Raw genomic sequence first — 26915 nt, 5'->3', positions numbered from 1 at the left:
CTTTATACTTCATTATAATTTTTAAGATAATCTTATTTCACACTAGTCTACCAAATGTGGGTGATAGTAAACTTGGTGTATTTTAATGTATAAGTCGGTTTTAGAAAAATCCACTGTAATATGCTTAGTATGAACAATCATGTGCCCACTCTCGACCTGTTAGCTGCAATTAAATCTACCTTTGTATTTCCATGTTATATACAGTAAAGCAATCTCTTCAATGCACCATGCCTATATTAATTGCATCATACAGGTCTCTCCCTTGCTTTATATGGGTTAGGCTGCTGTGTGGTTGTTGTTCACATATGATTTAACAGCTGCACACTGTCTCTTCTCAGGTAATGCAGCTGGGATACTGCTGTGCTGACATTAGACAGCTGTAATAAGTGCTATACCCATATGATGCAGTTAAGCTTTAGCACTGTCAGCAATGGGCATCTGTGCCTTATGACCACATGCTATATCTATATATCTTTCCCTTTCTGCCTCATTATCATGTTGCGAGAGACAAAGAGAAAAAGAAGGAAGCTAACAACATTTCCCTAATAGTATCCTTGCTTTGTACCGTTACCTTCTGCTGTTGTATGGAGCTGAAGGTCATTTCACATATTGTCCTCAGTGCATGTACATGGAATATAAAGCCCGTGGGTCCTTGTAAAGCACCTTTACACATGGAAGTTCTTCATTATGTGTTTTCAGCATAAAGAGAAATTTTATTACTGCTATTTTTATCCAGTGTGTATGCTTTTATGCTTAGTTTTACTGAAACCCTATAAATTATTTTAAAAACACCACAACTTTACAGGTGATATACATTTACATGCAGCCATTAAACTGCATTGACTATTGTTTAAGACCTGATGCAGCCCATTTAATAAAGCTTATAAATACATGATGACCAACAATGTATGGCAACAGCTCTATTCACAACAACTACAAAATATGTTCCCACTGAGCAGGGGGGTAGATTAAAGCCTTCTTTTAGCTTCAACTCAAGGTAACAAAGATAATGGATTTGTCTGTAGAGATGCCCTTTGACAGAACATGCTTGCAATGCTGGTTCTTGATAGTTGCTTATAATTCATATATATGTAACTTGTAGCTTAGCCACAACTTAAAAAGACAATGTAAATTCCAGTTAGAAAGGCAAATTATCTTGATTGTATATATTCCCTATGAATGGAATGCTATGCTCAAAGTGTTCACAAATCAGCATCACTTATGTAAATGAGCAAGAAGTGCCTCGGGGGCGTCACCAGAGCCCCTCCAGGCTACAGCTTCACAGTCTATTGCACACTCCTCACTGTCTCCTCCTGCCATTTCATCAAAAATATTGAGGCACATCTGCTGAGAACAGGGCAAACTGCACTAAATGCACTAAACTATAGTGCAGGGTGCACCAGATTCAGGATTTCTGGTGCTCATCTATCATTAATCTGGCGCTCCCTGCACTGCCCGACAGGGTGCACCAACATAGGTATTGCATAGGTATTTAAGAAATGCCTGTGGCACAATTGTTTCACGTGCGACCTTTTCCTGGCACAGCTGCACTTGTCTTAGGGGGCGTTTAAGTGCTCAGTTGGACCGTGATTAAACATGCAAATCCTGCCAGAATTGTTTTGCAAGCCCTATGTACAGGTGTACAAAAAAAAAGTTGGTACACTCTGTCGCGGTAGGTCAATGAGCACCAGATTCATGAAAAACGTGCACCAGAAATCCTGAATCTGGCGCACCCTGCACACTACACAGGCAGTCTGCATTTAGTGCAGTTTGCACTGTTCTTAGTAAATGTGCCCCAATGTCGCTCATGAATGGTTGGATCTCTGTTGCTAATTAACAGTCGGTTGACTCTCAAACGACTGTTGATTTACATTAGTTCAAGCTTGATAGACACAATTACTACTTGCTGAAGGCAACTTACACAGTTCCTACAACTTTAACTGTGAGATTTTACAATAAGTTGTCAAAATAATGTGTCAAGGTCTAAAAAGAAAATTATTTTAGCTGCATTAGCAGTTTCATTTAACTGCAGATCAAAAGTTATGAGAGTTTAGCAATAACATTGACAACTACATCAATAGTGGTAGACATAAACTCAGATGAAATCAAATATTCAGTGACCCTGCCAGGGTAAGTCTGTTACATTTGTCAAATTGCCTTGATTTCATGACCTTTGGTAGGTTATGTTTCTATGTAACTTTTATTTTCTTTCGTGTTTGAGTGTTTTCTCCTTCTAAGCTTCCTTTCTTAAATGCATGGATATATGATTTAAATGTGTTACATTTACAATATTAACATTTGGAAAGATTTGTCATATATCTAAATTTACTTTTCTCTTTTAACCCTCCAGGCACATAGGCACTTTCAACTGACAAGGAGACAAGGTAGGCAATGCTATGTACTTTATGCTAAAAACAATATGGTCTTCAAAACACACTGTTTTGTCTTCTAAAAGTGGCTTTAGCATGTATGTCAGCTTTGCAATTGAAAGAAAAGTGAGACATTTCTTGAATGCTATTTTTCTCAATAATTTGACAAAACTCTTTTGACTGTAACTTTTTATCCATAAAAGCTTGTTTTGTAATGATTACTGTTCAAAAAGCTCGTAAATATTGCTAGGATTCCAAGTGCAGACTATAAATCCATTTCTACTGAAAAAGATTTGCTTTATATTAATCCTGCTATGCTTGTGATGTATAGAGTAGTGGTACACAGTATTCCAAGACGTTATTATACATATCTTTGTAGATATGCAGACAGTGCCCAGGTTATGTACAAGATTGGTTCTGTGGGTTTGTAGTTAATTTGAATTTGTATGTTAACCAGTAAAGGTATATTTAGTAAGTATAACCACAGCCAAATTAGTTTTTGACCCCTTACAGTTGATTATTGCGGACTTGAATTCAAGTTCAGTAAATTACCAGACGTCCAAAAATCATCACCACTAGTCACAATGAGCAGAGAGGTTCTTATGTAACCATGAGTGGTCTGTGAGTCAGGTGTTCTTAAAGGAAACCTACCACTTGAAGTGGCAGGTATAAGGGGGAACTACCGAGCACCAGCTCAGGGTGAGCTGGTGCCGGAGCTTAGTTTTGTTAGTGTTTTAAACCGCAGTATCGCGGTTTAAAACACTTTTTAAACTTTATGGCCGAAGCTGCTTCGGCGCAGGGAGGTACGCGCTCGGCGCACCATGCGCGCGACCGTGCACACGGCAACATAGGAAGTGAATGAGACACTAACAAAACTAAACTCCGGCACCAGCTCACCCTGAGCTGGTGCTCGGTAGTTCCCCCTTATACCTGCCACTTCAAGTGGTAGGTTTCCTTTAAGTTGGGGATTGCCTGTATATTGGTTTTTAGAAGTATTTCATGTTTTAATGGTACATTATGAGTATACCTGTGGTTTAAATTGAGTTTAGGGCACCATAGAACCCTAGGTTTAGTTTCTTACAGCAAAGAGACTTTGAGGTAGAAACAGCATTTTGGATGCTAAAAAATATTGGTAACATGGTAATGAAAAGCCATTGTTCGCTTTGCAATTCAGCTACATATTTGTGGACCTCATCTATTGTTTTACAGATCATACAAAGGGTAATTTTCCTTTTGTTGTCCCATTTAATGTTTAAAACATCAAGATAACTGTAATGGTATCAATATTATACTATACCATTTATTACAATTCAACATCTTAACACTTTTTTTTTCTCAACATTTTTTTTCATTAGTTCAAATAATTAAACTTTTTAAAAAGTGACTTATTTGGGCTTTAGATTCCATCAAACACAGCGAATAGAGCCATCTGCCTCCTGTTCCTTTCTTTATTCATTAGCTGCTGAGCTAACAGCTACTAACATCAGCTAACAGCTTACATCAACTGGGATGCCTGGAGTGTGCACCCCCTCAATCAAATATTGAGGACCTAATCAGTGGATATCTCAAAGCTCAATATCCCAAATGAGCTGAATTACTCCTTTTCATGTCGGACAGCACCATGACTTTGTCTGCTTAGAATAACTTTCCAGATATTCTAAATGAAGAAAATATGGTTTCTATGTCTGTGGTACACATTTCACGGAAGGAAAGTGTAAGAGATGATTTTTTTAAGCATGAAGCAACTAATGGTGCCTCAACAAAGAAGTGTTCCATGTGATAACCATGCCATTGAAGAGGTTGATCCTGGCCAAAAAGGATTATCCAGAGTAATAATATCCATCCTAGACAAGAGCAGGAGCATTGCAATATCTCATGCAAACTTCAGAGAATGGAAGGCCTTCTAAGACTTTAACCAAGAAACTGATGTAGACCTTGATCCTCCTGACATTGATATGATCTTAGATTTATTGCATTAGAGATTAGAAAGAGAACTATGTATTAATTCTTAAGGTGTTATGGGTAAACTGATGGGTTTTTTTGCGAATAGAAATGGGTAGGGAAAAGCTACTGCTACTGCCATTTCCAGAAGGATCTGGCTCGTGATTTATACACTTCCTGGTATGTTTAGGGTTAAAAGCCCAGAATTCAGAGAGGTCTCTGTAGACCAGATCTGCTGAGCTGTTACCTGGTCCTCTCCATATACTTTCTTTTAGCACTGTAGGCTGGATCCTCTGCACAGGATCTTTCTTGGTAAATGAGTTTTCTACTCTATTATTCCTCCCCAAGCGTGTTGTCATCCTTTTCTTGTTATTCAGATGGATTATTACCCATACTTACTGGTGTTGTTTCAGGATAAGGCATATAAAAAATAGTATAACTCAGTGAATAAAATAAACTTATAGATCTCTCTGTCTCAGAAACACTGTTGCAGGTGGTGAGGGTTTGCCTGTACCTAGACGCAGACCATCTCTTTCTATTTGTGGTTAATGCCTGACACAAAATTCTGCCTGACACAGCTCGTTTGATAAGGGGACCACAAAATTCTGCCTGACACAGCTCGTTTGATAAGGGGACCATGTATGGAGGCAGTGAACTAGTAGTAGATTAAAGGTGCTGCAGTTAAAACTATGTTAGTTGGATCTTGGCATGGAGCTGGCGCTCTGCTGCCAGGCGAGCTTTCGCCAATCCAAGCCCCTGTCTCTAGGCTACTCCCCAAACAGCACTTCTAAGAACCTTTTGTATAAGATCAAGTGTAGTAGCGTTCTTATAAGTTTAGGATATGGCGGGTGAGGGGAATGTAAACAGATGCGCAAGAAGCGCTGAAATAATATCGGTAAATGATAAAAGTTTGCCAGTATTTTTTGTGGATTACACAGCAGGGTGGCGACAAAGTTAACAAGTTTGTTGTGGAAGCCATGAAAACAACCCAAAATTCTGCCTGACACAGCTCGTTTGATAAGGGGACGATGTATGCTTACAGTTCATGCCAGTAGCTGCACTGGCTGCCAGTCTCCTTTCGAATAGTTTAAAATAATAACCCTCATCCATAAAGCTCTGTATAATGCTGCACCCCCCTACCTCTCCTCTCTTATCTCAGTCTATCGCCCAACCCGTGCTCTTAGATCCGCCAGTGATCTTAGATTAACCTCTACCCTAGTGCGGACCTCCCACTCGCGTCTCCAAGACTTCTCTAGAGCTGCACCAATTCTATGGAATGCTCTGCCCTGGACTATCAGACTAATACCTAACCTCCAAAGTTTCAAACGTGCTCTTAAAACCCATTTCTTTAGGCAAGCCTATAACACTCATTAACTGCATGAAGTTTTAACTCTTCTACTAACCCGTCCTGTGTCGTCCTCCCATCTGTTATCCAGCAACCAACTGGCACCAGACTTCTCTACAGTCCCATTCACCCTGGACCTGGTATATAAGATGACGGCTGAGTGGTTCAAGCAACAGCAATTCCATTTATTATATTTTGTTCTATTCCCTAAGAAGAATGGCTTGACCATTAAATATTCTTTTACCTCGTGTTACCCCATCATCTTCATAAACCGTAAGCTCTGGCGAGCAGGGACCTCACTCCTGTTGTTCCATACAAATGTTGTGCTCTGTTACATTACATTTGTATTTGTTTCCTATGATTTGTAAAGCGCTACGGAATATGATGGCGCTATATAAATAAAGATTATTATTATTATTATGGAGGCAGTGAACTAGTAGTAGATTAAAGGTGCTGCAGTTAAAACTATGTTAGTTGGATCTTGGGATGGAGCTGGCGCTCCGCAGCCAGGCGAGCTTTCGCCAATCCAAGCCCCTGTCTCTAGGCTACTCCCCAAACAGCACTTCTAAGAACCTTTTGTATAAGATCAAGTGTAGTAGCGTTCTTATAAGTTTGGGATATGGCGGATGAGGGGAATGTAAACAGATGCGCAAGAAGCGCTGAAATAATATTGGTAAATGATAAAAGTTTATTAGTATATTTTGTGGATAACACAGCTGGGTGGCGACAAAGTTAACAACTTTGATGTGGAATCCATGAAAACAACCCAAATTTCTGCCTGACACACCTCGTTTGATAAAGGGACGATGTATGGAGGCAGCTATATGGACGACTTTTGGAGGTAGCAATGGAGACAACGTGTGGAGGCTGCTATGGAGACAATTTAATTTGGATAGTGCCTGTATGTGGCAGTCCCAAAAATTTTTCAAACCAGAGGAGCAGGTAGGTGGCCCTCCAGAAAAATTGAATAGATTGAGTGCCTGTATGTGGCACTCCCAAAAATTGTTTAAAACAGAGGACCGGGTCGGTGGCCCTCCAGAAAAATTAAATGCATAAAGTACTATAGCTAGAGCCAGTGGGCCCTGTCAAAAAATAGCCAGTTTCCTCTGCTTTACTGTACAAAGAGGAGGAGAAGGAAGAAAATGAGGAGGAGGAGGAGTGGATAAATTATTCAGGTTGAGCTTCCTTCACCTGGTGGAGATTGGAAATTATGAGAAATCCAGGCTTTATTCATCTTAATAAGCGTCAGCCTGTCAGCGCTGTCAGTCGACAGGCGTGTACGCTTATCGGTGATGATGCCACCAGCTGCACTGAAAACCCGCTCGGACAAGACGCTAGCGGCAGGGCAGGCAAGAACCTCCAAGGCGTACAGCGCCAGTTCGTGCCACATGTCCAGCTTTGAAACCCAGTAGTTGTAGGGAGCTGTGTGATCATTTAGGACGATGGTATGGTCAGCTACGTACTCCCTCACCATCTTTCTGTAAAGATCAGCCCTACTCTGCCGAGACTGGGGACAGGTGACAGTGTCTTGCTGGGGTGACATAAAGCTGGCAAAAGCCTTGTAAAGCGTACCCTTGCCAGTGCTGGACAAGCTGCCTGCTCGCCTACTCTCCCTCGCTACTTGTCCCGCAGAACTACGCACTCTGCCGCTAGCGCTGTCAGAAGGGAAATACTGTTTCAGCTTGTGAACCAGGGCCTGCTGGTATTCATGCATTCTCACACTCCTTTCCTCTGCAGGGATGAGAGTGGAAAGATTTTGCTTGTACCGTGGGTCCAGGAGAGTGAACACCCAGTAATCGGTGCTGGAATAAATTCTTTGAACGCGAGGGTCACGGGATAGGCAGCCTAGCATGAAATCTGCCATATGCGCCAGAGTACCAACGCGTAAGAATTCACTCCCCTCACTGGCCTGACTGTCCATTTCCTCCTCCTCCAACTCCTCCAACTCCTCTTCTTCTGCCCATACACGCTGAACAGTGAAGGACTCAACAATGGTCCCCTCTTGTGTCTCGCCAACATTCTCCTCCTCTTCCTCCTCATCCTCCTCCACCTCCTCCGATATGCGCTGAGAAACAGACCTAAGGGTGCTTTGGCTATCAACAAGGGAATCTTCTTCCCCCGTCTCTTGTGACGAGCGCAAAGCTTCCGACTTCATGCTGATCAGAGAGTTTTTCAACAGGCCAAGCAGCGGGATGGTGAGGCTGATGATGGCGGCATCGCCACTGACCATCTGTGTTGACTCCTCAAAGTTACTCAGCACCTGACAGATATCAGACATCCACGTCCACTCCTCATTGTAGACTTGAGGAAGCTGACTGACCTGACTACGAGTTCTGGTGGAAGTTGACATCTGGCAGTCTACAATGGCTCGGCGCTGCTGGTAAACTCTGGATAACATGGTCAGTGTTGAATTCCACCTCGTGGGCACGTCGCACAACAGTCGGTGAGCGGGCAGTTGGAGGCGGCGCTGCGCTGCCCTGAGAGTGGCAGCATCTTTGCTGGACTTCCTGAAATGCGCACAGATGCGGCGCACCTTCGTGAGCAAATCTGACAGATTGGGGTATGTCTTGAGGAAACGCTGAACTATCAGATTTAACACATGGGCCAGGCATGGCGCATGTGTCAGTCTGCCGAGTTGCAGAGCCGCCACCAGGTTACGGCCGTTGTCACACACAACCATGCCTGGCTTCAGGTTCAGCGGTGCCAGCCACAGATCAGTCTGCGCCGTGATGCCCTGTAATAGCTCTTGGGCGGTGTGCCTTTTATCGCCTAGGCTCAGCAGTTTCAGCACCGCCTGCTGTCGCTTAGCAACGGCACTGCTGCTGTGCCTAGAGCTACCGACTGATGGCGCCGTGCCCACGGATGGTAGTTCGGAGGAGGAGGTGGAGGAGGGGTGGGAGGAGGAGGAGGCATAGTAGGCCTGAAACACCTGGACCGAGGTAGGCCCCGCAATCCTCGGCGTCGGCAGTATATGACCAGCCCCAGGGTCAGACTCGGTCCCAGCCTCCACCAAGTTAACCCAATGTGCCGTCAGCGATATATAGTGGCCCTGCCCGGCAGCACTCATCCACGTGTCCGTGGTCAGGTGGACCTTGTCAGAAACGGCGTTGGTCAGGGCACGGGTGATGTTGTCTGACACGTGCTGGTGCAGGGCTGGGACGGCACATCGGGAAAAGTAGTGGCGGCTGGGGACCGAATACCGAGGGGTGGCCGCCGCCATGAGGTTGCGAAAGGCCTCGGTCTCTACTAGCCTATAGGGCAGCATCTCCAGGCTAAGCAATCTGGAGATGTGCACATTAAGGGCTTGGGCGTGCGGGTGGGTTGCACTATATTTGCGTTTCCGCTCCAGCGTCTGGGGTATGGAGAGCTGAACGCTGGTGGATGCTGTGGAGGATCGTGGAGGCGACGATGGGGTTTTTGTGGCAGGGTCCTGGGCAGGGGGCTGACTATCAGCTGACACAGGGGAAGGAGCAGTGGTGTGCACGGCCGGAGGTGAACGGGCTTGTTGCCACTGAGTGGGGTGTTTAGCATTCATATGCCTGCGCATACTGGTGGTAGTTAAGCTAGTAGTGGTGGAACCCCTGCTGATCCTGGTTTGGCAAATGTGGCACACCACAGTCCGTCGGTCATCCGGTGTTTCCTTAAAGAACCTCCAGACTTCTGAAGATCTAGCCCTCGCCGCAAGAGCCCTCGCCACGGGAGCTTCACTAGTTGACACATTTGGCGCTGATGCACCAGCTCTGGCCCTGCCTCTCCGTCTGGCCCCACCACTGCCTCTTCCAACCTGTTCTGGTCGAGGACTCTCCTCCGTCTCAGAAGCACTGTGTTCACCCGGCCTCTCAACCCAGCTTGGGTCTGTCACCTCATCATCCTCCGATCCCTCAGTCTGCTCCCACCTCGGACTTCCTGCCCTGACAACAACTTCCCCACTGTCTGACAACCGTGTCTCCTCATCGTCGGACACCTCTTTACACACTTCCACTACGTCAAGAAGGTCATCATCACCCACAGACTGTGACTGGTGGAAAACCTGGGCATCGGAAAATTGCTCAGCAGCAACCGGACAAGTGGTTTGTGACTGTGGGAAGGGTCCAGAAAACAGTTCCTCAGAGTATGCCGGTTCAAATGCCAAATTTTCCTGGGAGGGGGCAGACTGGGGGGGAGGAGGCTGAGGTGCAGGAGCTGGAGGAGTGGCGATTTCGGTGACATGGGTGGACTGCGTGGAAGACTGACTGGTGGACAAATTGCTCGAAGCATTGTCAGCAATCCACGACATCACCTGTTCGCACTGTTCTGGCCTCAACAGTGCTCTACCACGAGTCCCAGTAACTTCAGACATGAACCTAGGGAGTGTAGCTCTGCGGCGTTCCCCTGCTCCCTCATAAGCAGGTGGTGTCTCACCCCGGCCAGGACCACGGCCTCTGACCCCTGCAGTAGTTGGACGCCCACGTCCCCGCCCTCGTCCTCTACCCCTAGCCCTCGGGTTAAACATTTTTAAAATGAGAGTTATAGCTTTAATTTTTTTTTAACTTTTTTTTGTGTTTTTTTTTTTTTTTTGTGTTTTTGAGTTTTTAAAACCAAACAATGCTATCCTATTGCTATGGCTATTTTCTAGCCAAGTATGAAAGCACACTACTATGCCAGATGAGATGACACTGAGTTATTAAACAAAATAAACGTAAAATAAAAAAGGACAAATGGCAGACTGTGCCTAATTGAAATCCAACCCCTACTAAATTTTCCCACTTCGGTCTTTGCAATGGATATGTGCGTCACTAAGCGCAAAACACAGCGGTCGCAAGTCTCACTACAAATTGCTCACAATTGGCTAGTAGATGCACTGCAGCAAGTACAGCCACCAGCAGATCAACCAGAAATCAAATATATAACGCTACTGTAGGCGTAAGCCGTTTGGATTCTCCTATGGCTATTTTCTAGCCAAGTATGAAAGCACACTACTATGCCAGATGAGATGACGCTGAGTTATTAAACAAAATAAACGTAAAATAAAAAAGGAAAAATGGCAGACTGTGCCTAATTGAAATCCAACCCCTACTAAATTTTCCCACTTTGGTGTTTGAGGTGGATATGTGTGCCAAGTCCGGTAGCAAGTCCCCCTGCTAATTCCTCACAAAATGGTACTAGATGCAAATAAAAAAAAAAAAAGTAGAACGTTATTGTAGCCCTAAGAAGGGCTGTTGGGTTCTTGGAGAATCACTCCTGCCTAACAGTAAGCTAATAGAACACCCTAACGCTTTCCCTGACCAGCAGCAGCTCTCTCCCTAGCGGCATCCAGACACAGAATGATCCGAGCAGCGCGGGCAGCGGCTAGTCTATCCCAGGGTCACCTGATCTGGCCAGCCAACCACTGCTATCGACGTGTAAGGGTACCACGTCATGCTGGGTGGAGTGCAGAGTCTCCTGGCTTGTGATTGGCTCTGTTTCTGGCCGCCAAAAAGCAAAATGGCGGGAGCTGCCATTTTCTCGAGCGGGCGAAGTATTCGTCCGAGCAACGAGCAGTTTCGAGTACGCTAATGCTCGAACGAGCATCAAGCTCGGACGAGCATGTTCGCTCATCTCTAATAAGGACTTAACCATTCATGAGTGGACAGAAGATGTGGTTGGCTTATGTAGAGAACATATAGTGCTGGGGGATAAATCTGATTTCTTGAAGCTCTACATAATCTAGTAAGCAAAACATATACAAATATTGTTGTCTTTGATACTTTAACTAAGATTCAGCATGCATTGAAAAAAATCAATGAAAGTATGTGTTTGTAAGGGAAATGTAACTTTTTATATATTGATATAGAGGCTGTTGTATTATTTTGGGTCTCTCATGCAATGTACAGTAGCTACAGTAGCTAGAAAATCAGTGCTTGATATGGCTTCTAAAATACTTGATTTCATACTCTACACATAGGGTTTGCTAGTGGTTTGCTTCATATTTGCGAGTGGAGTAGAATACTATTAATAAGAAAAGAGACATATTCTACAGTCTTTCCTACTCTACACTGAGAACTTTTCTTCAAATTCAGACATACTGGGGCACATTTACTTACCCGGTCCAGTCGCGATTCAGTGGCGGGTTCTCCGACGGTGATTCGGGTTCTGCCGGGATTCACTAAGGTCCGTGCGCCGATATTCACAAGGTGTCGCTGCTGCGCCGAGGTCCGCCGAAGTTCACCTGCTTTTTTCTGGTGTATGTGAGTGCTTGATCTTGCGACACAAATGGCTTTTTAAATTCTGTGGTTATTCCGAATCCTTCGGGTTATCCGGTGGCCACGCCCCCCGATTTCTGTCTCGCGAAAGTCGGCGCGATTGCGCCAAAAATCGATCGCGTGCGCCACAATCCAGTGAAATACAGCGCAAAGCGGAAATATTCGGGAAAAACCCGACGGATTCGCGGCTGCGGACCCTTAGTAAATGTGCCCCACTGTGTTTCCAATATGGTTTTCAATTTTGATGAAAACTCTAAAGGCTCTATCATGTAGGGCTATCTTATTAAGTTTTATAGAATAGAAGCAACACTGGATTTATTCAGAACTCATTGAAATCAGACTATTTTGCAGTACAATGAAAGTCTACAAGACGTATTATACTATAAATCACAAAAGTCATGAAGGATGCATTGATATGAGAACAATTTGAAATGAATAACTATCCTAACAACTTATTGCACCACTATCACAAAATATCCTATACCAGTGATGGCGAACCTTTTAGCGACCGAGTGCCCAAACTGCAATCCTAAACCCTCATTATTCGCGAGGTGCCAACCAAAAATTAAAGCAGTAACTTATTGCTCCATGTTCTCCAACAATGTTCCATCATACTGGCCTCCTGAGGACACCAACACAGTAGAAAGGAGGGAAACTTTGCATCATTGTAGCTTCTTTCCAGTGTCATTCTGTACACAGAGAATCATGGGGCCAGCAGGAGGTCCTCCAAAGATAATTAGGGCCTGTCTACACATTCCCCCTCTTACTACATTCCCAAGAAGCCAAGTAATTCACTTTAAAATATCAATGAAAGCAGCATATTTGCATCCAAGTTGCTTGGAACTGCAGGAAAATTCTTTGAGTCCAGTCTGGTGTGCTGGGGAGATGGCCGGGTGTCCACACCTGTGCCATAGGTTCGCCACCACTGTCCTATACCATACACATTTTGTTCTACAAGTCCAAAATATGCAAAACAGAGTCAGAATTTATTAGCCTTTGGTATGGAAAAATAGTTTAATGTGCTTTTTTTGGAGTTCTTCAGTAAACCTATAACACGGAATCAGCATGGCTTTATGAGGATTTGTCATGACAATTTAGTCATTAACTTTAAAAAAAAAGAGGAATGTGAGGCAATCTATTTATATGTACAAATACTTGAATGAATGATATAGAGATCTTTCTAATATTTTTTTAGATCTAGAAGTGCAACAATGACAGGAGAATCATTGTCACCAAGAGGAAAGACCAAGAGGTGTCTGTTATCACACCCCACTGGCGTGAAGGTGGCGGATCGGGGCAAATAATCGTAAAAGCTAGCAATAAGCCTGATAAATATGCCCCAATGTAACCATTGTAATAGACGAGGATTCTTACAATGGATGAGTGGTTCAGGTTCCACCAGGCTCAAACCTGAAAGTTCTGGTCAGTTCTGGTACCCCCAACAGTCATGCCTGCAATAACCTCTATACACCTATCCATCTGGTTCAGCCAACAACATATGCCTACATTTTCAACAGGAACATTGCTTCTTGTTGTAATAAACAAGTGCATCCATTCCCTACCAGCTAAAATTCAGAATTGGGTCAGCCAAGTACACCCTAAAGGTGCTAAACAACTGCAATGGAGTTGTTTAGCAATGGAGGACCTACCAACTAAACAAAGGGAGAGCAGGCACCACCACACTATAAATTAATACCATATCCACGCATCCCAACAAGTAATGCAACAACCAAAAACAGAAAAAGTTGGATGTGTACAAGGGATCACATTAAATAAACAAAATTCATTTATTAGTACAATTACAGACAATAGAAATAACAAGACATCAAGGAGATAAGTCTTGTGCTCGGTGTGCACGCGACTGTACTACGGGAATACAGTTTATTTTATGTAGTCGTCGTCTCATGCATACTTCATACCCCTTGTACGCTTATTGCATTTAGCTTCATTGTCAGGCAAGAGATTCTTGCTCCCATTGACTTCTAAGCATACCGGTGCTTTATGATATAACTTGTGATTATGGTACTTGTAAAGTGCTTTTGCCATAGAAACCTTATTTTTCCACACCTTATTTCTTTCTATTTTCACCGCCGTCCCCGGTGATATATTTTCTTGATTGGAAGCAAACCCAGAAGAAGCAAACCCACATTGTATCATCATCTGTATCACCAACAAATCTTCGAGTAGATAACTCGATCTGATGTGGATCTGATGAAGTTATCGGCATGGGCTTATGCTTTATGTATTGCAGCAGGGAGTTTCACATTGATGAGAACCTGGTCATAAGACGCAAGGTCTAAAATCTAATTGGTGGAAGTACTGTGCAAAGGGGATGAGCTTGGCATAGAGATGGAATCAGAAAAAAGCTTTAGAGAAGAAGAAACAAAAGGAAATGACAGACAGGGAGTCTGACTGGAAAAGCTCCTCAACTTGTGGAAAAAGTTATTTCATCTCCTATCATGGATTTAATAAATCAGGGATATTGACATGAGTTCAAATCCCTCCTCCTCCAGACTATTTTTGTACAGTTCAACTGCTGGCTATGGAACAAGTGATTTCCATTCTCTTGGAAAAGAACTTGCTTGACCAGATTCCACTTATCCAATGTAAGCAACATTTTTTTCTCATTATCAAATCAAACAAGTCATAAGAAATCAATTTCTCCTATACAAAAGATATAAAAAGGAGACTGTGAAAAAGTCCAGCAACTTTTTTTTGGCAACAGTGGATCAGGAGGTTATTATCCAATGCGAATTACTAATAGAAATACAGGGGGACCCTACTTAAGGACACCCAACTTACAGATGACCCCTTGTTAAAGATAGACCCCTCTGCCCACTGTGACCTTTGGTGAAGCTCTCTGAATGCTTTACTATAGACCCAAACTGCAATGATCAGCTGTAAATTGTCTGTAATGAAGGTTTATTGATAATCCTTGATTATCAAGGATTTTCAGCAAATAATTTTGAAACTCCACTTGTCATTGGGGCAAAAACTAATTTTGTCTGGAACTACAGTTTCGACATACAAATTCAACATAAGATCAAACCTATGGAACCTATCTTGTACATAACCCGGGGACTGCCTGTAATATTCTTTTGGTAGCCCTTTATGAAGGAATTGTTTAGCACTTTTTGCCCCCGCAGCTCCAGCAGCCACTATTGGTCCCTAGTGCTTCTCATCCTGTCAAAGTGGAATTGCTGACATCACATTTATTATGCAAATGACTGACTGTTGAGCATATTCCTGGTCTCAGCAGACATGTCTGGATGAATAGTAAGTGACCGTTGAGGTCAGCGTCGCTTGGAAACCTTACAGATGATTCCATACAGGAGAAACTAACTTTAAAAATACATTTGAAGGATTCTGAATTCAACACAAAACTAACTAAAAAATTGTCAATTTGAGCACTGTGTCTTCTAATGAAATTAGCTAGTATGTCAATATCAGCCCTGGGAGATGGACGAGACAAGAAGAGGTAGGAGAAAAAAAAGACTCACAAAGAGATAGCAAATCAGTTGGTTCACATAATCATTGTCAGACATAGAAGATACAGCTATAGGGAGAAATAGTGAGACTAATGATCTCATCTTAGTTGAGTAGCTGTAGCAGGCAGCTATTACACTAGGCACACTATAAAATGTATTGTGTTGCTAGTTTCTCTATTGATGAAATTGAAAATACCAGACACAATGATTTCATCAAAAATGCCACATTGCACTTTTAAGAAAAACACAAATGGGAAAACTTACTATGAAAAAGGACATAGCTTTTTTCTGTCTGTGTCTCCAATTGTATATGTCTCAGAACCACAATCCTGATGCAATCTGAAAGATGCAATTCTTATCTTTAACTAGATTCTGCAAAGATAGGTGCCATAGAACCAAAGATAGGAGCCCCTGAAGTGATACTCATCTGAATTATCTAAACCTGACTTATCTCATCTTTTGTATCACATTACATTTTTGAAGACATTTTTGAGAACATTATTTCTTTCATCCAAAAAAATGGAGTCAAAATGTATCTTTTGTGTTTAATTGAAAGCAGTTTTGATAATAATCAGAATCCACAGCTTTGTGGATTATGGGGCACATATACTTACCCGGTCTCCGGAGCTCACAGTCCAACAATCATGCACTGTGCTATGGTTCACTAAGATCGTGCACCCGATATCCTGGATGTGTCGCTTCCCTGCTCAGGTCCGCCAGAGTTCAACTTCTTCTTCTTGGTACATGTAAGTGCTTGGGCTGGCAACACAATTTTAAAGTTAAATCCCATGCTCAGTCCGAATCAGTCGGATCGTCACAAGGCACGCCCCCTATTTCTGTAGCATGAAAGCCAGCGCAGCTGTTCTACAATCTGATTGCGTGCAACACAATCCCCAGTTAAATACCTGTCCCAGCGGTGCTAAACCCGAAAACCTCTGAAAATCGGATGAAAGTGCTGCCGCGGACCTTAGTAAATAAGCCCTTATATCTGGTTGTACTTAAAGGGGTATTCCGGGAATATGAACGTCTGACACAAAAACCCATGATGATATAAATAAATGAATACAACAATACTCAATGTCATTAGTCACAAAACGGAGCTAAAATAATGTAATTTTATGATTTACAAAATTTATGGCCTCTCTAAAGTAGGTGGAGTTATCACTAAGATGGCCGCCACTGGAAACTACAAGTTCCATGATCCTTTAGTTCTCAGTAACTCCTCCTCCCTCTTTTGCTCTGCTTCCAGTGATGATGTAACAGGTTTTCTTGCTCTGTTACCATAGTGATGATGTGTAACTGCCATCAGTGCACATTACCTCACTGAGATGACGTCTCACAACAACACTGGCCATACTGGATGCACTGCAACCAACCGACTACAGCCAAACGTAGTGGTGATCACATGACCCTGCCCAGGCAGGTACAGGACATGTGATGTGGACATGTGACCAGCGGCCATCTTCTTTTCTGCGACGGACCGCGCGGAGGAAATTAACGGACTGATTAAAGGGCCGGTAGCATTTTAATTCTTCATTACAGTCTATGTCACCAGCATTTTCTGCTAAGGGGAGCAAATTTTTTAATATCAGCTAATTACACATTAGCTTATATTTTGACTGCCCACTTGTATATGAATTATGCTGATTCCTGGAATACCCCTTTAAACACTACTCAAGGATTACAAATATTATGTATTATAACAATTGGCAAACTTCTCTGCACAATAAAAATGCAATTTCTTTTAGTTCTTTAAACTGTTTAGGTATACAGTATAACGGGAGCAAATATAAAATTAAATGGTTTTAATTCCCTAAATGTCTATTGAGCTTTAACACCTTAAGGGAACACTATTCTAACCTTCTCCTCATTGAATATTGAAAGCTATCTGCTACAAATAGTTTTATTCATTTTTTTTTATTCTATAGCTTTGTTTAGAAAGTGTTTTTCCCTGTATGCCAGGAGATGCTTTAAGCTTTAAACAAAAGTACTAAAGTTTAATTCCAGAACAATCTCTGCTTCCCTTTCAATACTATTTTAATTGGTAGCGGCCCGTAATAGCATTTTTATGGTTGTATACAGCTGTATCAAAATCAGCCATTAAAGGAAGTCATTCTGCTTATCATTAATTTTGATTTTCTCGAGCAGATGTTATTTGGTGGCACATAATCCTACTCCATTTGTCTTTTTGAGAGGGAAATTCAATCAATGGGATTAATAAATGCAACATCTTGTTAGTTATTTTAATGACATAGGTATATTTTCAGCACACTGTTGTGTTTTTCTTTTTTCAGTATAATCAAAAATTTATACATTGTGGCTACAGGGGGAGGTGGGGGATCCAGTATGGTTACAGGGTGAGGGGGGGGGGGGATCCAGTATGACTAAAGGGGGAGGGGGGAGATCCAGTATGGCTACAGTGGTAGGGGGAGATCCAGTATGGCTACAGTGGTAGGGGGAGATCCAGTATGCCTACAGGGGAAGGGGAGATCCAGTATGCCTACAGGGGTAGGGGAGATCCAGTGTGGCTACAAGGGGAGGGGGGATCCAGTGTGGCTACAGGGGGAGGGGGGATCCAGGGTGGCTACAGGGGGCGGGGGATCCAATGTGACTACAAGGGGAGGGGGGGTCCAGTGTGGCTACAGGGGGAGGGGGGATCCCGTGTGGCTACAGGAGGAGAGGGGGATCCAGTGTGACTACAGAGGTAGAGGGATCCAGTCTGACTACAGGGGGAGGGGGATCCAGTCTGACTACAGGGGGAGGGGCGCTATATTGTGGCTATGTGGGGTAGGAAAGTGTGGCTACTAGAGCGAGGCCCACAAAGGGGCCCACTAAGGCTCTGTCGCCCAGGGGCCTACTAAAACCCGGAGCCGGCTCTGAGTAGAATCTTAGGGTAACCTTGATGTCAAATACTAAAAATAAAGCCCTTAAAGGGAGTGTGTCACCAGAAAATACATATATTTTGTCAAACATTTTGTTAGAAACTTCTGAGGGAATTTTTAATATTTTTTAAAAATATATGCACATCACTATCTTTTTTGATGCAACAATACTTTATACTGCAATTATCACTGGGGAAAAAGGCTTAATAATAGGGATATCACTTGCTACTTCTGTACAGTATTTTATGCTGCAGTCAAATTATTTACACAAAAAATATAATTAATAGCATTTCAATAGAAAATGCCATACTTGCATTTAGTAGTGACGTTGGATATCCTCCCAACCTCCTATCTGCCCAGAGCATACCTCAATGAGTGAATGAATGAGTTCTACACTAATGGATGCTATAAAGCATGTCACTATGCTGTTCAGGAAAGACAATAGCCCCTATAATTATAGAAAAAATAGTAAAAATATTTTGACAGTATATAAAAACATATGAAATTGCAAAACAAAAATTGATGACGTATACCGTATTTTTTGGACTATAAGATGCACTTTTTTTCCCCAGAAAATGGGGAAAAAACAGTGGTGCGTCTTATAGTCCGGATGTAGCTGCAGGAGGGAAGGAGGGCTGGTAGAGCGCAGCCCTTCAGAGTAAAGCGCAGGGGCTGTAGCAAGTGCCGCTGCGCTCCTCTCCTCCTCTCTTGTATGTGTGCAGCCCGCGGCTCCCATGTAGTGGGGCCGTGTACATCGCTCCCTGAGAATGGGACAGTCGCTGGCAGTGAGATGGCTGGCTGCACAGCGCTGCCCTGAGTCTTGTACAGTCAGCTGTGAGGTGAGTGTCTCTGGCTGGAGCAATGCTCTGTAGAGCTGCTGCAGAGCATTGCTCCACATCGGAGATGCTCAGCTCACAGCATAAACACAAGAGACACAGACCTCTCACAGATCCTTCGGTGTGTGGAGATCACCTGACCCCGTGATGTCACGGAAAGGGGCGTGGCCTCCCGAAAAAGCAGGAAGTAAGTGAGCTTCCATGTGTGACTGCAAGTGGAGAACAGAAACCTCCCAGGAGCAGCGTTATACATGTGTGTGTAGGTGAGAGCCTGACAGGACAGAAGAACATAATGATTGCTTAGTATCAGGGGAGCTCAACTGGAACAAGATATGTATGTTTTGTGCGTCTGCATGGCTGATGTGGCTGAGGCTTATGCTGCATGGGACTGCATGGCTGGTGGGAGACTGAAGTGTATATAGATGTATTACTGGGAGGTTGGCGGCTGTATGCGGATGTATTACTGGGAGGTTGGCGGCTGTATGCGGATGTATTACTGGGGGGTTGGCGGCTTTATGCGGATGTATTACTGGGGGGTTGGCGGCTGTATGCGGATGTATTACTGGGGGGTTGGCGGCTGTATGCGGATGTATTACTGGGGGGTTGGCGGCTGTATACGGATGTATTACTGGGGGGTTGGCGGCTGTATGCGGATATATTACTGGGGGGTTGGCGGCTGTATGCGGATGTATTACTGGGGGGTTGGCGGCTGTATGCGGATGTATTACTGGGGGGTTGGCGGCTGTATGCGGATGTTTTACTGGTCAGAAAGTAGATTGAGGATGTGTATGTATGCTACATTCAGTGGGTTCCTCCACGAGATTTTGTGCCCGGGGGCCCCCAACAACCTTAATCTGGCCCTGGCCCTGCCAGTGAAAGCTATTGGCAGTAAGCGCAGCTCGTGAAAACTTAAGGCAGCATGCAGTGCATGCTGACTGGACTATTCTGCCCCCAACACTGGTTGGCTGAGTTTGCTGCTAGCCAAGCCCTAGCCAATCAGTGTTGGGTCAAAGACACAACACTCCCCTGACCACCAAGTGTTCTGTATAGTGCTGTATCTGACAGAACACTTGTAGTGTCGGCACGGGAGTCATCATTCAGCACCAGGTAACAGTGTCCCATAAAATGTCCCCTAATAAAGTCTCCCCATTAACTCTCCCTGAACACAGTACACTATTAAAACTTCACCATATGTCACACAATGACACCTAATAAAAGTATCCCCTACACAGCCCCCTTAGGCTACATTCACAGCGGGCACACGTCGGTGCCCAGGAGAGGAAGTGGTGAGCGTTTGGCTGCATAGCACGACTCTGTATGATGCCGTTACTTTACTGTTACTTTATTAAATATTTTAGCACACTATTTGGGGAAAAAAATTATTTTTTCTTATTTTTCCTCCTCTAAAACCTAGGTGCGTCTTATGGTCCAGTGCGTCTTATAGTCCGAAAAATACGGTACCTTTTATAATTATAATATAATTTGGAGGAGCAGGTCAACCTTTTCCCACAGACAGCATCCCTATTTTCCGACTTTTGCTCTACTACACAGAGCCCATAGGCAAATGTAGATCTGTTGTAAGATAAAAAAGCAGACTCTTTATTTTTTCTTAAACAACTTCTTAAAGGAGTTAAGTTTCATTCTAAAAATGCTGAGATTCGGTTTCAGAAATATATGTTAAATCCTGAGTGGCAACTACAGTTTGATTTTATTCAGTGCAATAGCTTTATAATCTGTTATAATCTTACTCCCGCTATTTGTTATCCGCATAATGTGCATGATTAACTCTTTGGTGTGGCTTTTTTTCAACCAAGCTAACTGCCACTTACGGAATTAAATGACCATTAAAAGACATTTCCCTGTTTGTTCAAATTCTATTAACTTTCCCTTCATACAGAGGAAGGTGAAGAGATTACCTCAGCACCAGAAATCACAGTAATTAATGCCAGCTCCAAGCTGCTAATTGAAATATGCTTTATCCTATTCATTCCACAGCAGCACTCCATGGAGGGTGCTAATGATTGTGCTAGCTCATGATAATTTGACTTTATAGAACAAAACTTTTTTTTTTTTTTTGGAATCTCCGAAAATATTTTATCAGGCTTTTAAAGTCAATGTTGTATGAATTATAAAAATCCATGAATAAAAATGACTTCTTATTTTATTACTTTGCACTATTTAGTATTAGCTTTCTTTACAATGCATAGTAATTGTGTCCTGCAAATTATGTTTTAATCATTATAATAAGCATGTCCGGTTTTAAAATACTAATTTAACAACATATAATCCATTGTTATGCTCAAGCTGGGCTAAAGAATATATGCCTGAACCTTGTCAAAATGTAACCTAATAGGCTTATGTAGTCATTTTGGCTAATAGTGTGGTTCATATAGGGGCAAATATTATTAAGTTTTAGATCTTTTCAGGCTTTGTTTTTACCAATGCTAGATTTTGCTATTTAATTATGCTATTAACATATCTACCTATATACATTGATCAGCCATAACATAAAAACCACTGACAAGAGAAGTGATTTCAGGGACATATGCAAATAGGATTTTCAGGATGTGTGAGGGAATTATTGCCTCTTGGCTCTTTTCCTAATGTAGGAAAATAGCTAAATCAATATATATATTCCATAAGGAAAAGACTCCCAATTGTGTGGTTACATCTTGTCAGTACAATGTAGAGATCTGGTTTACCAAAATGAGAGGCTGGAGACAAAGTCATGGAAATAGAAAGAGACCTTATGGAAACCTTGACATTTAAAGCTGCCTTAAAGAGAACCTGTCACCAGGAAATATATATTTTAGCTGGTGATAGGTTCCAATAGCATTTGTTAGAATTCTGAATTATTTTAGTAGTTTATAAAGTCTGTTTCACTTTGCCTGGCTCTCTGCCAGCTGTGTGTAGTGAGTCCTCCCTGAAGGAGGGGGAGTTGGGGTCACAGCTGAATCAGCCTGTGTGCCACTGCTCTGTTCTGCTTTCACACTGATCTGGTACATCTTCGACCACAAGACTTCACTAGGTATTACACTGCTCTAGTGGGATTTTTGGACCACTCTTCGTCTAGTCTCTTCCATGGCTCTGTGACTGTTGTTGGCTTTTGTCCATAACTTTAAAACCAATAGAAAACCTCTGTAAAATCTTTGGTGACAGATTGGGAGATTTTCAATGAAAATAAGGAACCATGTGTTGTTGAAGAAGATTCTGATACATATTTGTATTTAATCTGGCATTCCCCAAACCATTACTCTTCTTCACCAGCTTTCACTTACTTCTTTGCATACTTCAGGTTCAGTCTTTCCCTAGTTTGTAAACAAAAAAAATGGTTTGCCTGATGGCCTTGGCATTTAGTAAATTGTGTTTTTCCTCTAAATTCGATATCCAATGTGTATCATGCTGCCTTAGACCATGGAACAGACCTGAAAATTTCGGACAACAGTGTATTGCGACCACAAATATAGTATTACTGTATCCCTTGAGGGGTCTAGTTTTCAGAAAGGGTCCACTCCTTGGAGGTTTTTACTGCCCTACTATCTTAGAAACATAGCAAATGTGACATGGCACCTGAAATCTGTTCCAGCAAAATTTGCCCTCCAAAAGCCAATAGACACAAAAGCCTTTCTGAGCCGTACTGTACACCCATACAGCAGTTTGTGATCAGGCGTGGGATATTACTGCATTATAGATAAACCCTCGATACATTCTCTGAGTGGTGTCGTTTCTAAAATACAATCATATGTGGGGGGTTTACTGCTCTGCTACCTCAGAAACTTTTCAAATGTGTAATGTAACCTAAAGACAACATTATCAAAATCTGCCCTTTAAAAGCTCAATGGTGTTCCTTCTGTTCTGTGCCCTGCTGTGTGCCCCTAAAGTGGGTTACATTCACACGTGGGGCATTTCCATACTTGTGAGAAACTACACCACAAAATCTGAGCTGTGTTTTCTCATTTTATCCTTCGGGATACAGTTTAAGCCTTCTAAAGTTAAAACTGCACAACATAACATATGGCATATTTAAAATAGGGCTATGTCCTAAAGGGGAAAATGGCATATGACATATGGCACATGGTATATTTAAAATAGGGCTATGCCGTAATAGGGAAAATGAGCTGTGTCCTTAAGGGGTGAATGTTATAGCTGATAAGTAGCTAAATAGAATCATAGAACTACATTTCACTGTATGGTCCTTCTATGTGACCCCAAACTACAGAGATAGTTAGGCCTAGGAGTAATACTTCGGGGGAAGAATACCACTGTCGTTTAGTTGGAGCAAAGTTACCAAATAAAGCACTTTTTGTTTCAAATTGTGTTAGTATATGAAATGCTTTATTCATTTACTCCAGAACATTTTTGGAGTTTGGAGTCAATCACAGAGTCCAGAGAAAATTTTTTGTCAGTATTGTCAGCTTAAGGATCAGGTTTTTATCAGATTTATGTAGTTGTTTTTCATTTTTCTTTTCTTGCTTCATACACTTAATACATCTACTTTAGCCTAGTGCAATGCAAAACAAAATCAATTGTCTTTGCTATCTGGAAGAAGATCCCGTGACAAAGGTGTAATGTATTTTCATAAGCTTTAAAATGATAAGCAGTTGTGTTTGCTTTACATAGTAATGTAGAGAATATGTGAAATTGCTTTGCATTTGTATCCAGAACAATGACATTAAACAGAAATATTAATTTGTTTCTGATGTACTTTTTCTCTACTTAGCTAATCCTTCATAATATATTTTAAAATTAGAATAGGAACTGAGAAGTTTTCTCTTTGTTGTTAACAGAAAATACAAGTATCCACTTTATCTTCTCCAAATAACCACTTAAACTATTGGCAAGTGTTTGTATAAATGAATAGGGGTTTATTGTTCAGATTGAATGGATTATATATGAGTGCTTAGTGTAAATCATGCACACAGCCAAATAGAGGAGCTATTTGTGACTAATGATACTAGACTATCTATTCATTTAATAGAAAATCTATTCACAAAATAAACTAAATCTGCTCAGGTTTGTTATTCTGGTAAATTCTTAAATGCTATGTTCATCTGTTCCTAAAGTGACTGCCCTTAACAGCCAAACTACATACTCTTCATATGCAATGATCTATTTACATCAAGTGCCTGCATTATTGAGAAGGTTTTCCATTGAAGCTAAGCCATTAAATTCATAAGTTGATAGAATTAGTGGTGAGAAATAAAACACGGTACATATTGAAGATGGGCTAAAGTCAACAGTGGGGTTCCCCAAATCTCTGCTGGGGACCATATTCTTTCATCTCTTTATAAATGTTGTGTGGAAGAAAAGGAATAAACTTAGAGTTAGAGTTAGAAAGCAAGAGGCTCAGTAACTAAATTGGACAGATTCAAAGACTAGAAATGTTGGGATTATTATTTCATATTCATTATTTCTTTTTTTTGCAGTGTGTTTTTTGCGTGTTTTTTGACCCAACACATGGTGCGACACTAGGCCACTCTTCCATAATATCCTATAACTGCTTTAGTGCAATGATTTTAACAATAAATTAGGACATTTATCTGCAAAGAATGTTACAATAAATTGTTGAACTATAAATAGATATTAAAAGTTGACATTTAATTGAAGGAACAGAATTAAGAGCAAATATAAATATAGCTTTCTTCTTTGGCACTTTTTAAAGTATTTTCCTTTCCGTTACAACCACCCAGAAATTTATGATCAGATTGTTTCTGTTGTATTTGAATAAACCACTTCTATTTACTATCTACAACACAGCATATATCTCAGCACATTTGATAGGAGCAAAATTGAGGCATCTTATCGTTGATATTTTATATAATTCAAGCTGTTTGTATACAGGGAGTATATAGAGAACTGATAACACAAATGGGAAAAGATGAGGTACAAAAAAGCAATAAATGAAAGAAATGATTTCATTTTGAAAACCAATAAGTGATTATAAATGGTACCAACTTTTCTGCAACACATCTGACACTGAGGTTTCAAGTAACAAAGTTTATCATTAAAGAAAAGGAGTGAAGTTTTTAGACTCAAATAGAAAAACAGGCAATTTAAAGAACAATATGGAATACAGTGATATGCTTAAAGTGTACCTTAACCTTTATTCATTTCAGCAATTTAAAAATTGCTCTAGTGTCATTAACAAAGGTAAAGTTTGCGATATAATTAATTTGCCTAAACTGTTTTTTTTGCTCCTTCTTTCTCCTGTAGTGAGCTGTGTTTCTCTAAAACTTTTCAGGTCCAGTAGGTAGTTTATAGAGGGAGGCTAAAAATTAACTCTCTGTTAAGAATTCGGTCATTATAAACATTATCAGGTTCCTTTATCTCTAAGCTGTCAGTAAAGTACAGGACAGAAAATTGATTTCCAAGAAAAAGGTTTACTTTTATGAACTGCACTATTAATTTATATAATTTTGTAAAACTTCTAGCTATGCTTTAACACCTTCATGACTGTCATATGGCTACATACTTTCTACATCTTTGCACATGGCCCATGCAGATAGCACATATATACAGTTGTGACAGTGTCAAACTTTAAACATTCATATCTACTGAACCAGACTATCTTGGAGTCCCATTAAGGAGGAGTATCTCCCCTGCAATAAAATGGATAATATATACAGAAGTATTTACATAAAGGATATAAGTGGCAATTGGAAATTCATTAGATTTCCTTTTCTAGCGGTCGTTTTTTTATTTTTTGTTGCTGCACTATGAGCAACTTATTTCTTATGTGCCAGTGAAGCAAAATAGCTTCTATTTTGATACTCATTCTGTTTTTATTTGTCCCTCAATTTGTAACTTGTGAATCTTCTAGTTTCTCCAACATCAATTTGGTGCAATTGTTGTTGCAAAATGAGAACAACCAAAAGCAAGTCTCCCAAGAGTTATTTCATACAGTTTTAGCCAAGGGCCAATTTATTTAAAGGGAACCTGTCATCAGGAGACCCATTTTTAGCACTCCCCCAGTCCCCACAGAGCATAGTACATACACTACCAAAGTGTTTTTGTATAAAAAATTGGTTTTACAGAAAAAAAGATATGTTATATTGTACCTTTCATTAGCATGTGCTGTGTGACTAGGCAGTTGCCTAATAGGAGGGGCTGGAAAGGAGCCGTTCCCCCCCCCCACCCTTAGGAAACATGTGACCTTTTCAAATATATGAATAACTCCCCACACTCGGGATTGGCTGTAGAGGAGCAGGGGGCGTCGCTAAGCCAAGTGATTTCATATGTTTTGTTGTTGTTATGTTTTGGGTGTTTTCATATATTTGAAAAGGTCACATGGAGTAGCTGTTCCCCAAGGGTGGGGGGGAACTGCTCCTTTCCAGCCCCTCCCATTTGGCAACTGCCTAGTCACACAGCACATGCTAATGAAAGGTACAACATAACATATCTTTTTTTCTGTAAAACCAATTTTTAATACAACACTTTGGCAACATATGTACTATGCTCTGTGGGGATTGGGAGAGTGCTAAAAATGGGTCTCCTGGTGACAGGTTCCCTTTAACTTTTGCAACACAATAAAAATCACAGTCTAATAAACCACATATTTTTTTGTGCCAAAAAACAGACCTTTCAAAACAAATAATAAATATTGGCCACTGATTTTAAAATTCTGGTAGTGTGGAAAGTTAACATTTTAAGTTTCAAGTTCCTGGAATACAGAAAGTCAAAATTTGAAGTTCAAATTCCGGGAATGTGAAATTGAAATATTTGAAGTTGACATCCCCTCCTGGAGATTACAAACGCCACATGCAAATGTTGGTGTGTTGAGCCTTTGCCTGTTTTCTTTGATGGATTATATTCAGTGTACGATTGATAAGACCT

The 26915-nt window shown here is 41.6% G+C and overlaps 1 protein-coding gene across 2 annotated transcripts in view; it reads left to right on the top strand.

Annotated features, from left to right (window-relative positions):
• The window catches only part of FSTL4 (follistatin like 4), a 590275-nt gene that overhangs the window by 109241 nt on the left and 454119 nt on the right, over window positions 1-26915 (top strand). For both annotated transcript variants that reach the window (XM_072145816.1, XM_072145815.1), the window contains exon 3: window positions 2351-2384. In XM_072145816.1, coding sequence (XP_072001917.1) covers window positions 2351-2384 — 34 coding nt within the window. The remainder of the gene's footprint in view (window positions 1-2350; window positions 2385-26915) is intronic.

The sequence above is a fragment of the Engystomops pustulosus genome, chromosome 4, assembly GCF_040894005.1.
Source record: "Engystomops pustulosus chromosome 4, aEngPut4.maternal, whole genome shotgun sequence".
In the NCBI taxonomy this organism is placed as follows: Eukaryota; Metazoa; Chordata; class Amphibia; order Anura; family Leptodactylidae; genus Engystomops; species Engystomops pustulosus.
This window is presented reverse-complemented; position numbering and strand designations above follow the sequence as displayed.